At 37.2% G+C, this 11,525-nt stretch overlaps 2 protein-coding genes and 1 long non-coding RNA gene across 15 annotated transcripts in view; 1 reads left to right on the top strand and 2 right to left on the bottom strand.

The window, feature by feature from the left end:
* Window positions 1–4,771, bottom strand: part of LOC111323069 (uncharacterized) — a 31,874-nt gene extending 27,103 nt beyond the window's left edge. Inside the window, exon 1 of the mRNA XM_022926350.2 lies at window positions 4,754–4,771. The gene's annotated coding sequence lies outside the window, so the exon portion shown is untranslated. The remainder of the gene's footprint in view (window positions 1–4,753) is intronic.
* LOC111323071 (carbohydrate sulfotransferase 3) overlaps window positions 1–11,525 on the top strand; it is a 29,934-nt gene that overhangs the window by 16,816 nt on the left and 1,593 nt on the right. Inside the window, exons 1-3 of one of the 13 annotated variants that reach the window (XM_088739551.1) lie at window positions 84–402; window positions 1,605–1,646; window positions 8,349–10,388. In XM_088739551.1, the coding sequence (XP_088595677.1) occupies window positions 10,146–10,388 (243 nt within the window). In that variant the 5' untranslated portion in view covers window positions 84–402; window positions 1,605–1,646; window positions 8,349–10,145. Of the gene's footprint in view, window positions 1–83; window positions 1,647–4,899; window positions 5,112–6,333; window positions 6,369–8,348; window positions 10,389–11,525 lie in introns of those variants that run through there. The other 12 variants (XM_022926356.2, XM_088739553.1, XM_022926358.2 and 9 more) reach the window with 12 other exon arrangements.
* On the bottom strand, window positions 7,431–8,022 carry LOC148719687 (uncharacterized). The gene is made up of 2 exons (XR_015993462.1): window positions 7,757–8,022; window positions 7,431–7,665 (listed from the first exon to the last, which is right to left on the bottom strand). It is a non-coding gene; the product is annotated as an uncharacterized LOC148719687 (long non-coding RNA).

The following is an 11,525-nucleotide window of genomic DNA, read 5'->3' on the forward strand; positions in this document are numbered from 1 at the left end:
ATTAAATTACTGTTTTATGGCCTTCAAATTAATTTCAACGCTATGAAATTTCATCTATATAGTTATCAAACCCTCCTGTTGGATCATGTCTAACATTCTGTAAGGTCGCAAGAAATTCTAAGAACTTCCGTTGGAAAGCTAGCAGTTTTGTGCTGTGATTTATCTGTATACAACTCAAAATCTATTCAAGAGGTTTTCAACAGTGTTAACACCGGTACATTCCAACCACTCTTTGAATGTCATCTGGAAAGTAAGAACTATGTTTTAAGCAACTGAATATGAAAAAACGCTCCATCATGAAGTGAGTGCGCGGAGCAGACAGGCCTTCATTTCAGCGTCACTTACGTAAGTTTTGTTTGAAGGGTTCGAAGTTAAAAGAGCCTCAGTAACACATATCAAAATGTAAGATACTTTGCTTTTTTCAACCGAGTTCATAATGTAAATTTGCCACCGTAGAGTGATTCGAAAGCTGATATTTCGAGCGTAAACCTCCCGTCATTCGCTTCAGTTTGAAGAAAACTAAATCATCTTGTACTACTCTCACCGACGCAGCGTCACAGTTTCTTTTGAAACTTACCCCCTTCATTTATATCAAAATGTACTTTCTCAAGACGCTGCTTATAACGCCCCAATGTTATCTTGTTGGGCATATGGGGAATGAATTTATTTTCTTTTAATCCGATAATGCCGGGTGGGACGAACATAACTTTGCAAACAAAAGAAACATTAGAATCGTCTATCATTTATAGCTATAATAGTGCACTATGCGCGGCATATTCTTAATCTTTCCCTAACATTTAGTCAAACAAAACTGTTTGTGAAACGATTGACGTCTTTTTTGAACTTATTGCCCTCGAGGATCACTTCGTATTTTCATGTTTTTACGCTCAGTAATTATTGAGAAAATTCAGTGTTAAAACATCTCAAGCAAGGCCAATTAAACAGCGTTTTCATACAGCTTCAATCATTTCTCGCAATGAGATTGGAAGTATCGTATTCATAGCTCTCGATGAAAGTTCGGATCAACACGTTTCATTTGAACTTGGTTACAAAACAAGTAGACAGATTAAACGGTTACAGCTACCTTTGACTGCGTTACCTGCACGTCGTAACCCAAAAACTGAGGTGTACATTGAATTACTTACGATATCTTTCATCTGTATGGCCATGTCACTGAGAATAGTTTTCGTCAGAAATCCTCGAGAAGAGAACAGTATGTTCAAATCGCATCGAAAAAGATCGTGGTAATGAAGATTTTATCCAAGAACATTAACGTCAGAAAACGTTGTATTAAAAACCGTTTACGCACGAAATAATGACGGGTTTGTAGAATTGAGCGCTAGCCCTTCGTCGCGGCTCTACTGATCCGCTCTGACGAAGATTTAGCGCTCGGGACGTCAGCTTTAGAAACTCTTTACGTTGGGCAATTTACATAATCAACTTAGCTTATAAATCCGAATTAACTCCCATCGACGAAGCACCATCGTTTCTTTCGAAACTTACCCCCTTTATTCGTTTGTATTCGATTAATTTTTGATAGGTTGAGGTTTTGTTCCCTAAAACATATAAATTATATGCCTGCGTTTTGCTGCGCCTCTTTTTAGTCTTTCAGGTCTCAAAGTGGGTGTCATTCGCAGTTTTAAAAGGTAAAACCCCCATACTGTTTATCAGAACAAGCTGTTGTACAATCAATACCACTTGCGCGCCTTTTTCAGACTGATCACACACGATACTAGGATTTCACTTCCAGACTTGGAAACTAAAGCCCTTTTTCTCACCAATACAAGCAGTACTTAAATGTCTGTTCTGAAGCGCGTGTAATTGAAATGCTGAAAACTAAAGTTTCACTAGAATGGTCGCACAAGAATAAAGGCTGATAGTTTCGAAAGAAACTGTTTGGGGCTGCGTCGGTGGGGGTAACGAAATAATGTGGATATATCAACAAAGTTGAAATGGTAAATTGGCCACCTTAACGATTACAAAAGCTGACGTTTCGAGCGTTAGCCCTTCATCGGAGCGAATAGAGGAATTGTGGGTTGTGTGTGCTTTTAAAGGAAGAAAATGGAGCTACGTTATTGGTGGAAACATGGCAACGAGAAAAACAAGAATAAATTAGTGGAATGAAAAGCGTTCGTTGATCCCTGTGGGATTTAGACTGCCGGTTGAAAGATGAGCTTTTGTTCAAGATTTTTACGGTAATATAACAGGCGAGGATTTTATACAGAGGCTTAAAGGCAGAAGAGCATCAAGTCATTAGTGTAGTGTAACTATTTTATGTTACCCTTGTTAAATAAATAAGATGGAGAACAATATCAGTTGAATAACAGAATAATCATCGTTTCCAGATGAAGTAAAAAGCACTTAAAGGTTTTGCATTTTACAATTGAGCTTGAAAATCGAATGTGAAAGTAAACTTAGAAGAAAAACGAAAGTGGTAAACAAAACTTGGCTGTTTACTTCCTAATATTCACTGATATTCGTTGAAATTTTTTTTTCTTATATTGAGCCGATTTAAGTCACTGATGTCAATGCCAAACTATAAATGGCTCCAGTCAATTTTGAAACTTTATCATGCGTCTGAAGGGGCCTTGCATGTGGTTTGCCTTGATTTAAAATAGAAAAAAAGTAATTAGATCGGCTTGTACCTGAATTGTATGGAATGTATTGTTCCTTGTGTGAGGGGCTCGTACGGGGTTAGATTAGTGTTGACAAATGACTTAAAATGTTAATAAACAACAGAAAAATTGGTACACACTTCAGTTACGATTTAACCCATGGGGAAATGGTCCAGATTTGAGCTTAAAATAAACAAAAGCAAACATTTTTGATGACTTTTAATTTGTAATTTTACCCCTGTACTTAAAATGTATGCACTATTGGTGTAGTTATTTTTTTCTAGCTATGATAGGAATCTTGCAGTCTTAGCGTTTCAATTTATTACCTTCGTGTGTGTTTTTTACGAAATCAAAGATCAATGCGAATCATAACTACATTGAAAAGTAGCGATGTTAATGATATCGATTTGTGGTGCACGAGGCCCGGATCTCTTCAAACAAATAAAAAAAAAAAAAACCTTGAATTGAAGAATCATGCATCTCGATGAAATCTTACAATTTTATTCACAAACTTGACATTTTTATTCAGAAATTCTTTCAGTCAATAGGCGTTGGCGACCTTTATATTTTGTTCAAGTGCTCAGGGTCGCCCTAAGCTCTTACTTGGTTACCATGCTTGTTTTGTTCTTCACTCACTCTAAATTTTCGATCTCTATTTAGTTGTTTATAATTCGCGCGATTTTACAATGGAAGTGCGATATCAGTCACTGGTAATTTTTCTCGACTATTCGACTATTTATTGCTCTTTAGCAATATATTATAACGAAATAAGACTCATGTATTTTATTTGGTAATAATTGGTTATCGTGCTAAAATGAGTCAGTGTGAATATTTGAAATATTTGATATAGACCAAGTGGTGTAAATATTGTGTTGTTATTGAAGTTTAATACATAGATACAACAAATTGATATTGTTTTTATTCAAGTATTAGTTGTGTTAAAGTATATCGTCGATGTTGATCTTAAATAACTTAATTTGTCCTTGAGGCACTTTTTCTTTCAAATATGCGAGGTAATTTTGTTAATATACAAATCACTTGGTTATAAATAATTTTCTGAGTAGATAGAGAAAAACTTAAGGTGTAATATCAACAAGAAGAGGCCGACATTCTGTGGAAGACAATGAAAGCAGCTCATTGACGTCATTACTTCGGGTCGGTAAGTTGTGACATTGGAAATTCCCGGGAATCTCGGATCGTAGTAACAGATTGTGAGGGTGGATAGTTACCACTGAGATAAGCACAACACGAAAAAAAAAATTGGAAAGGTCTTATAGAGAATTCTAAAGACAAATTTGAAAAATTAAATCGGGATTTTTCTCTTTTGAGAAACCGGTGTAAGGCAGGTCGTGGATATTAGTTCTGGCCAACGTATCGGTTCGAAAGCGGTTCCTACATAAAAACTGTTCGCAAAATTATCGTCTAAAGCACCACCAAATAAAAGTAAAACGGTGACTAACGTGCAACTCGAATCCTTAAAAGACGACACTCCAACAGAACTGCTACTCGAGCGCGTGATGGTCACTTGGTCGCGAGGAATCAAATTTAAAAAATGCGCATGTGCGCGCGTCATGCCTGTACGCTCGTCTTCCAAAAACAATGCCACTACACTGGCATCGGTGAAAAACTCATTTTACTGTCTTTATGTACTGCTAACATCTGACTCAGCAATAACGTGAAAATAACCCAGGTTATAGAATTTGTTTGATGATAGACAAGTTGTTTGATGATAGACAAGTGTCGCTCTCATCCTGTTCGTGACATATATTGTTTTGTACTCTGTCTGAGTTATAGTGTAACTCTCACGAGCGCCTTTCAGAGAACTTCTCCTTTCTTTCATGGAATGAGGAGGGAATCCGTTTACAAAATGTATCAAATGACGGTTGATTTTCTATTAAACTCCCATTACTTCATTGGTAGTTTGAGTTATTGTAAACATCGATGGTGTTGCGAGAATTTCATTTAAGTAAGGTAATCTCAAATCAACAGAATAGCCGACAGGAAACGAAATGATAATATATTAACTCTCTCAAGGTGTCTTATCCTGAGAATTACGTTTTGAAGATAGCGTTGTTGGTTTTTCTTGTCATGGGTATAACCATCAATGAAAAAGATAAATAAAACATACATAAACTTACTGTGAACCAGAAGAAAATCTCAGTTACAGTACTTGAATCGTTCTTTTGAGATACTTTTGACTGTTTTAGAACGCGTGCAAGGACCGAACTCCTTTCCTTGACACAGGAAGAATCAACTGATTCGTTTAGAGCTTGTCAACTGCTCTTTGGAAGTGAGCCTTTATAAAACGGAAGCGCAGGTTTTTGTGACCCAAGTGACCATTCATCAACCCCTGTTGCGTTTTTCCGTTTGCCGTTGTATTTACTGCACGCAACTCTTTTGCAAAATCGAGCGGTGTGCTTTTGTAAGGACGTTTGTGTGATTTTACGGACACAGAGCGAGATTTACCATCAAGGACAACACCTGACAACAATCTAGGCAGTTAATCAGTGTCTTTCGGTGTAAATTCTTCATTGTGTATATTCTTTTAATTAGCAATTTTGTGCTTGACTGTTTTTAATTAAAACCGAGTATCATTATTTTCACAACAGCTGGGCTTAGATCTAAACCAGTAATCTTTCCAATCCTTCCTGGGGCCCGTTTCTCGAAAGTCCCGGTAACAACTTAACGGGCCCGAAGCCATCTTTTAAAATAAAAATTTAAAAGATGGGAAAGCAGGTTATGACATCCAAACCAGTCCTTTTTTGTTTCTTTAGCTGATAGTTTTATTGTATCATTTTCAAAACTTTTGAAATTTCCATCTTGAATGAAAACAGAAAAGCTTTACGGGCCCGTTAAGTTAGCGGGACTTTCGAGAAACGGGCCCCACTGGTGTTTTATAGAAATGTCTGTCTCTTAATTGCTCAGTAAACAATCGATTGCAATACCTAAATACACAGCAACAATTTTTCTTTTCGACCTTGCTGAACTGCTATCACTTTTTGATATCTGTCATTTGTGTACCTGCTTCTAAACCACGTGAAGTATGCAATGTTTGTGACTAGTTTATAAGGATTGTATCCAATCACGACCATATAATTTTGTTTGTTTAAGTCTTAATCCTCTGTCATGGAATTTTTAGAGGTAGACTTTTTAGAACAGATGTTAGTTCACTGATCCGAATTAAAAAATAAGAACGATTTAGGTTGACTGTTTAGAAAGAACTGGGACCGCTGTGGTACAAAAGAGTTGTCGTTATCATTAAATACAAAAGTCTTTGTTCCTTTTCTTAATCTAGTGACCGCGAAATTTAAAATAATCGACGTATAAATTTTCAGGAAGTAAGGAGGATGGGTTGGTCAAATAATGAACAAAAGCTTGAAGTCTTGTGACCGATGATGTCATTTCCCTGGCGGAAACACTCCAATTTGCGTGTAAACTCAGAACTATTTGTTATAACTTTACAGTTAACATTTGAACTCCCAAGATCTGATTGTTAGTTCTCCCCTTTTACTATCTCCTGGTAAATTAGTAACGAGAATTCGGTGTTAGATCAAGATAACAACTTCCACCTGTTACGTTTGAGTATTCTCATCACCTGTTTGCTGGATTATTCATAGATGTTGCAGGGAGAAGATACATGTTAATCACTTAAGGGAGTTTACATTCTTTTCGTGCTATGGACTCAGGGAAGTCTGACAGTTGTTTTTTTTTTTTGAAGAATGAAGGATTGGCAAGACTTAATAAGTCCAAGAGGTTTGGAACCGATATCGAGTTTTCGAAAATGTGTTATGCTTATTTGCCTGAACTTATCCGAGATAATCTCCGACCCTGTAAAATACTTATCCAAAATGGGCAGGACGGAGGAAACTTCATTTTGAGAAACAGGAATTGTGTATTCTTAACAAGGCTCGCTGGTTACCGGAGGAGTGTTTTTTTTTTTTTTTTTTTTTTTTTTTTTTTTTTTTTTTTCAACAATTGCACCGTTAACTAGAATTGGCAAAACCAACGACAGAGAGGGCTTACCTGTGACTGTGTTGACATGTGTTTCGGCATGTTACAGTAAAGAGCAGTCTGTTAACATGCATGTTAATCTCATAATAAAGAAAAAATATCGATTTGGTTTGCAGCAACTAAACTGGAAGTGTAGCAAAGTGATCGAGTGGATTAATTAATTAAATAATAATTATTAATAATTAATTATTTATTATTAATAATTATTAATTATTATTTATTAGCAACTAAACTGGAAGTGTAGCAAAGTGATCGAGTGGATTGCATGGGTGACAACCGTTCGAGCTCAGTTTTGTCTACCGGGAGGCACATCAAGAAAATCTTATTCAATCTGACTTTTTTTTCTCACAGTTTCCAATTAAGAAAATAAAACAGAAACAACCAAAAGAAAAGATTAGTTGTTACAATAGGGAATACGTTTCTTTGTTACCAGTAGTTTTTAGTTGCCTTTTCAGGTCTGATGAGATACGGGATGCCTTAGACTATTAAGAAACTCTAGCGAGGTTTGTTCGTGTGGTTTACCGAATTGAAACCAAATGTAAAGATTTAGTGGGCGAAAAAAAGCCACCGGTTCACGATCAGTTTTATGATTTCCGTCTGTCTACCATCTATACAGAGTAAACCACGCTGGGATGAACTTTGATTTTAGACTTGATGAATATGTAACTTCTCCTTAAAAATTTCACTGCATTATCTATTAAAATGGTAACGAGAATATATAAACGTATCAGTTGGAAGATGTGTTCTTGATGTTACAACAAATTATCTTAGTTATTCTTCAAAGAAATGTATAGCAGTCAGAAATTCGTCAACTAGAGGACATTGTTTGGATGTAACACAACTTTGTCAGTTAAAAAATCATTTGATAGTCAGCAAGGAGAATCAGCCATCAGGATCTAGTTGTTCAAAGGTTGAGATTACTGAAATTACGCACGAGATTACTGTGTGATGGATGTCCTCCCCTGGGGTGGGGTGGGTGGGTTACTGGGCCCTCAGTGATTGGCGCAAAGCTGTTGTGGGTCCCTGCCTGTCGGCAAATCTTGCAAACAAATAAATAAATAAATAAATAAGGCTATTCACTTGAGAGATCTCTATCTGGTGGATAGTGCAGTACGTTTTATTGAACTTACCTGCTCAGGTGATAGACTAGGGTGAATGTATTCGTTGGGTAGCGTTATCCGTCCTTTGAACAACAGGCTCTGGTCGTTGCATTGGAGAGAAAGGACCGAGTCAGTTTTAATAGTCCTTTTTACAGTTGTGGGCTTGGTAGCCAAGCCTTTGAACAGGAGTGAGGCTAAGGGTGACCTTGTTATGATAGAGATGTTGCTGCTTTTCAAATGCAAATTTCTTTGTTATCATGCTAACTAGATACAGGTCTCTATCACAACAGGGTCACCCTTAGCCTCACACCTGTTCAAAGGCTTGGCCACCAAGCCTACAACTGTAAAAAGGACTATTGTCTCTGGGAATAAAGGGTAAAGTCACGAGAGCAAGGTGGTCGCCACGTGCTCCTGGCCTAGAGGCATTCTAACCCTATTTGCCCTTTGGATCCTGTGTTTTCTTTTTTTAATTAAAGATCGCTTTTGGCTTTTGTTGAATCCGCCACTTATCAATTGTACATGTTTTTTTCCTCTTTTAACTCTGATTTCGTCATTTTTTTTTTATTATTGCCTCGTTTATATGGAAGTCGCCTTAAAAAAACCCTTTTTCTTTCTTTCACAGTACGCCCTTATACCCAATTCACAAAGCAGTTTGATGATGCAAATTTTTTGTCGTAGAGTAGAAAAGAGGAACAGAGCGGGACAGAGGAAGAGAGAGAGAGAGAAAGAGACCGCAGATTTTTTTGTCAAGAGCCTTGCACAAATCAGTGTCACCATCGTGACTGATGGCAGGTGGATGGGCGACACACAAAAACAAATACAATTTTTATTCGTCTGTAGTACCTATTTAATTATCTCGTCAACTCATCCGTAAAACAAGCAACGTCTTTTATCTCAGACCTCCAGTCAACTTCTGCTAATCATTTATTAATCATTTATTAATCATTTATTAAAGCGTTCCGCAGGAGTATGCCACGGTAACAAGTAACTAAAAGAGGCATGCGTTCATCAATTTTGGATTTCTTTCTCCCAACAATTTCATGAACCAGATTCAAGTCAATGTGATTCATTCTTGTTTTCGTCCACTCATCATGTCTTCATGATAATTTTTCGTTTAACCCAGTCTGGCTTTATGGTTTCCTTTTCCACGTGCAAACCCCTTCTTTTCATCAGATTTTTCAGTTGTATGAATTTATGATCTATTCCCTGTCATTCGCAGCTGTTGGTTGGTCTCGTTAGGAAGAGTTAGAGAGGGCTTTTTTCCTGAAGACTAGCACAGTTTTTGAAAAATTCCTAATTATTAACAAGTTGTGATCAAATCTTTGACTTTTGAAGTTACCACAGCAACAATACAGCCTCTTAAAAACCCCCTTTATTTTCGCTTTGTGTGCTTGCATCTCAAAAAGCATTTCAGTATAGTTCAGTTTGCCTCACGCTTCACCGTTGAACTCCAAAGCTTCTTGAAAATCTGTGTATAATTCAGAGCCACTTTAATCTATGAAATATTTAGGTGGCGTTGAACTTAAAAAATAGGTTTTCCTAAAAGTTTCTAGGAAGGGGAATCTTGATATGTTGACCACATTTCAACGAGAAATGAAACGGTTTGGGGGTTACAGTCGATCAAAACTGGTGGAAAAATAATTCTGCATGTTTTGATACCATTTTCAAGGATGTAATCATAAATTTGTGGAAACTAGGATCCTCCAAAGAATTAGTACTCGAGCAATAATGAGTTATTTAAGTAGATACTTTTGAGTTCAGTTATTAAAACATCGCCTTTATTTGTTCAGGCCTAGTGGAAATAACAAGGAATACATGTAATTGCCCGTAGGATTAAAATCCATGTCGCAAAAGTTGTCGTGACAACTACGTTATCTTGTAACAGAATCTCTCAGTTTTGTAAAACAGAATTCAATTTAGGGCTTTAAGGCTCGTGTTTATGGCTGAACTGCACAGTGCTTTATTATACCGAAGTTACCTTCTAGTATTACTAGAGTGGTCTGATTAAGTGATTTTTTTGATAAGAGTCAAGGCAATTACTTTTAAAGTTTGCTTTTCACTAGAAAGTAAATAAAGTTTATGACGGACTAAATAAAAATGAACTTGATTTTCTTCCGACTGAAAACAGGATTTACGGTTCAAATGTGGTTCTTTCCGTTGACAACGTTTTCCAGCAAGCACATGTGACTCTCGACTTTAATCTTTATCGACGCGCGCTCAACTTCCGCCAGGCAGTCTGATTAGAGGTTATTAACGATTTTAATCAGGATTATTTGTCAACAGTTTGATTAGCGAGGACAAGAAAACGAGATTTTAAGCAGTCAACAGAAGTCAGGTTTTGAATATATTATAAATAGAGACCAAAAGGTCGCACCGATGATGAATAACAACAGTACTGATCGACAACTGACTTAACAACATGCGAAAGCAACTTGGTTTACGCCATTACTTCGCCATCGGCAGCCTGGTGACTGTTCTAGTTGTTTCGTTTTCTTTTTTAAATGAGCGTGTACCATCGTCAAGAGATTTTCTCTCAAAAAACTGGGTGTCCAACAATGTTCTCTCTACAAATTATCAGCGACAACGAAAGGGTTTGTTAATCATAGGACAAGGTCGATCGGGCACGAGTTTCCTGTCGAGGATGTTTGCTAGCGGAGAAAGGGTGAGTAAACAAAATTAATGTTAACATGAAAATATTCCCTTGATTGGTCACACACCAATCTTATAATTTAAGACCATTTGTTGTTCGTGAATTTCGCAAGGTCCTAAATGGATGTATTACACAATTCGAGATTATCTTATAAAGTATTTGTCTGGTATATTTTGTTGTCAAAACGCCGACCTAAATATGACAAAAATTAGCTTTAGCAGGGCTTCAAATTAGCTCTTCCCGCGGAGAATTAAACAAACAAACACACTTATTTAATCCGGTTTGCTTCAAAATTACCCCGTGGTTGGAAAGCGGAGGAGAAAGCTGGGAACTGGCTCAAAGGTGTTGTTCCTTCTCTCCCCTCGTTTTCGTAATTAAATATCGGTGATGGCGACATTTTGGCCAAAAGTTGAGATATTCAGACTTATGTATTCCCTCTATCAAAAATGAACCACACCAAAATAATGCTCAAAAGCATGCGAGAGAAGACGGTACAGAGGTCGCTTCCATGGGATCTTTCGCGCGTCTTCGATAAATCCGGACTCGGTTCGATAGGGACCATTACTTTACAAAGTGACCACAAGTTTCCATTGGCTTACTACCTTATTAATCATAAAAATGACGTCAACAATGTTCAAAACCAAAGTGAAACCACGAGGCGCAGCCTCGTGGTTTCACTGAGAACTGGCTTTCTTTTACTGAAGACTTTTTATTCACCTTTTTTCCACTTCGACACGTTCTTCTTCAAAAATTTCTCCAAGTATGCTGATCCTAAGATTCGGATACTCGCCACTGTTCATATTTCAGAAATGTGGAATTGTTTTTTACGGGGTAAATATTTCTTGCCGTCATGGCGAAGATTGCTGAGCGTTGCGTTACACGATACGTCATTTTTATCGCCCAGAAGCTTATTGACAACGACTCTTCGACCAATGAGCGCACGATAATTTCCATAGTTATTGTACTAAAACATACCGCACATCCTCTATTTTGCTCCCCCCCCTCTAATAAGCCCCACCCCACACCTCCACCTCAAAAAAAAAATTTCGAAGTAACACTCCATGTCAGTAAGTACGATAAATTTGTTCAATTACTGTACATCATATCCTATTGTACCCTGGAAGTAAACATCGGGCTAATAAGTCCCCC

This window comes from Stylophora pistillata, chromosome 11 (assembly GCF_964205215.1).
Source record: "Stylophora pistillata chromosome 11, jaStyPist1.2, whole genome shotgun sequence".
Taxonomy (NCBI): Eukaryota; Metazoa; Cnidaria; class Anthozoa; order Scleractinia; family Pocilloporidae; genus Stylophora; species Stylophora pistillata.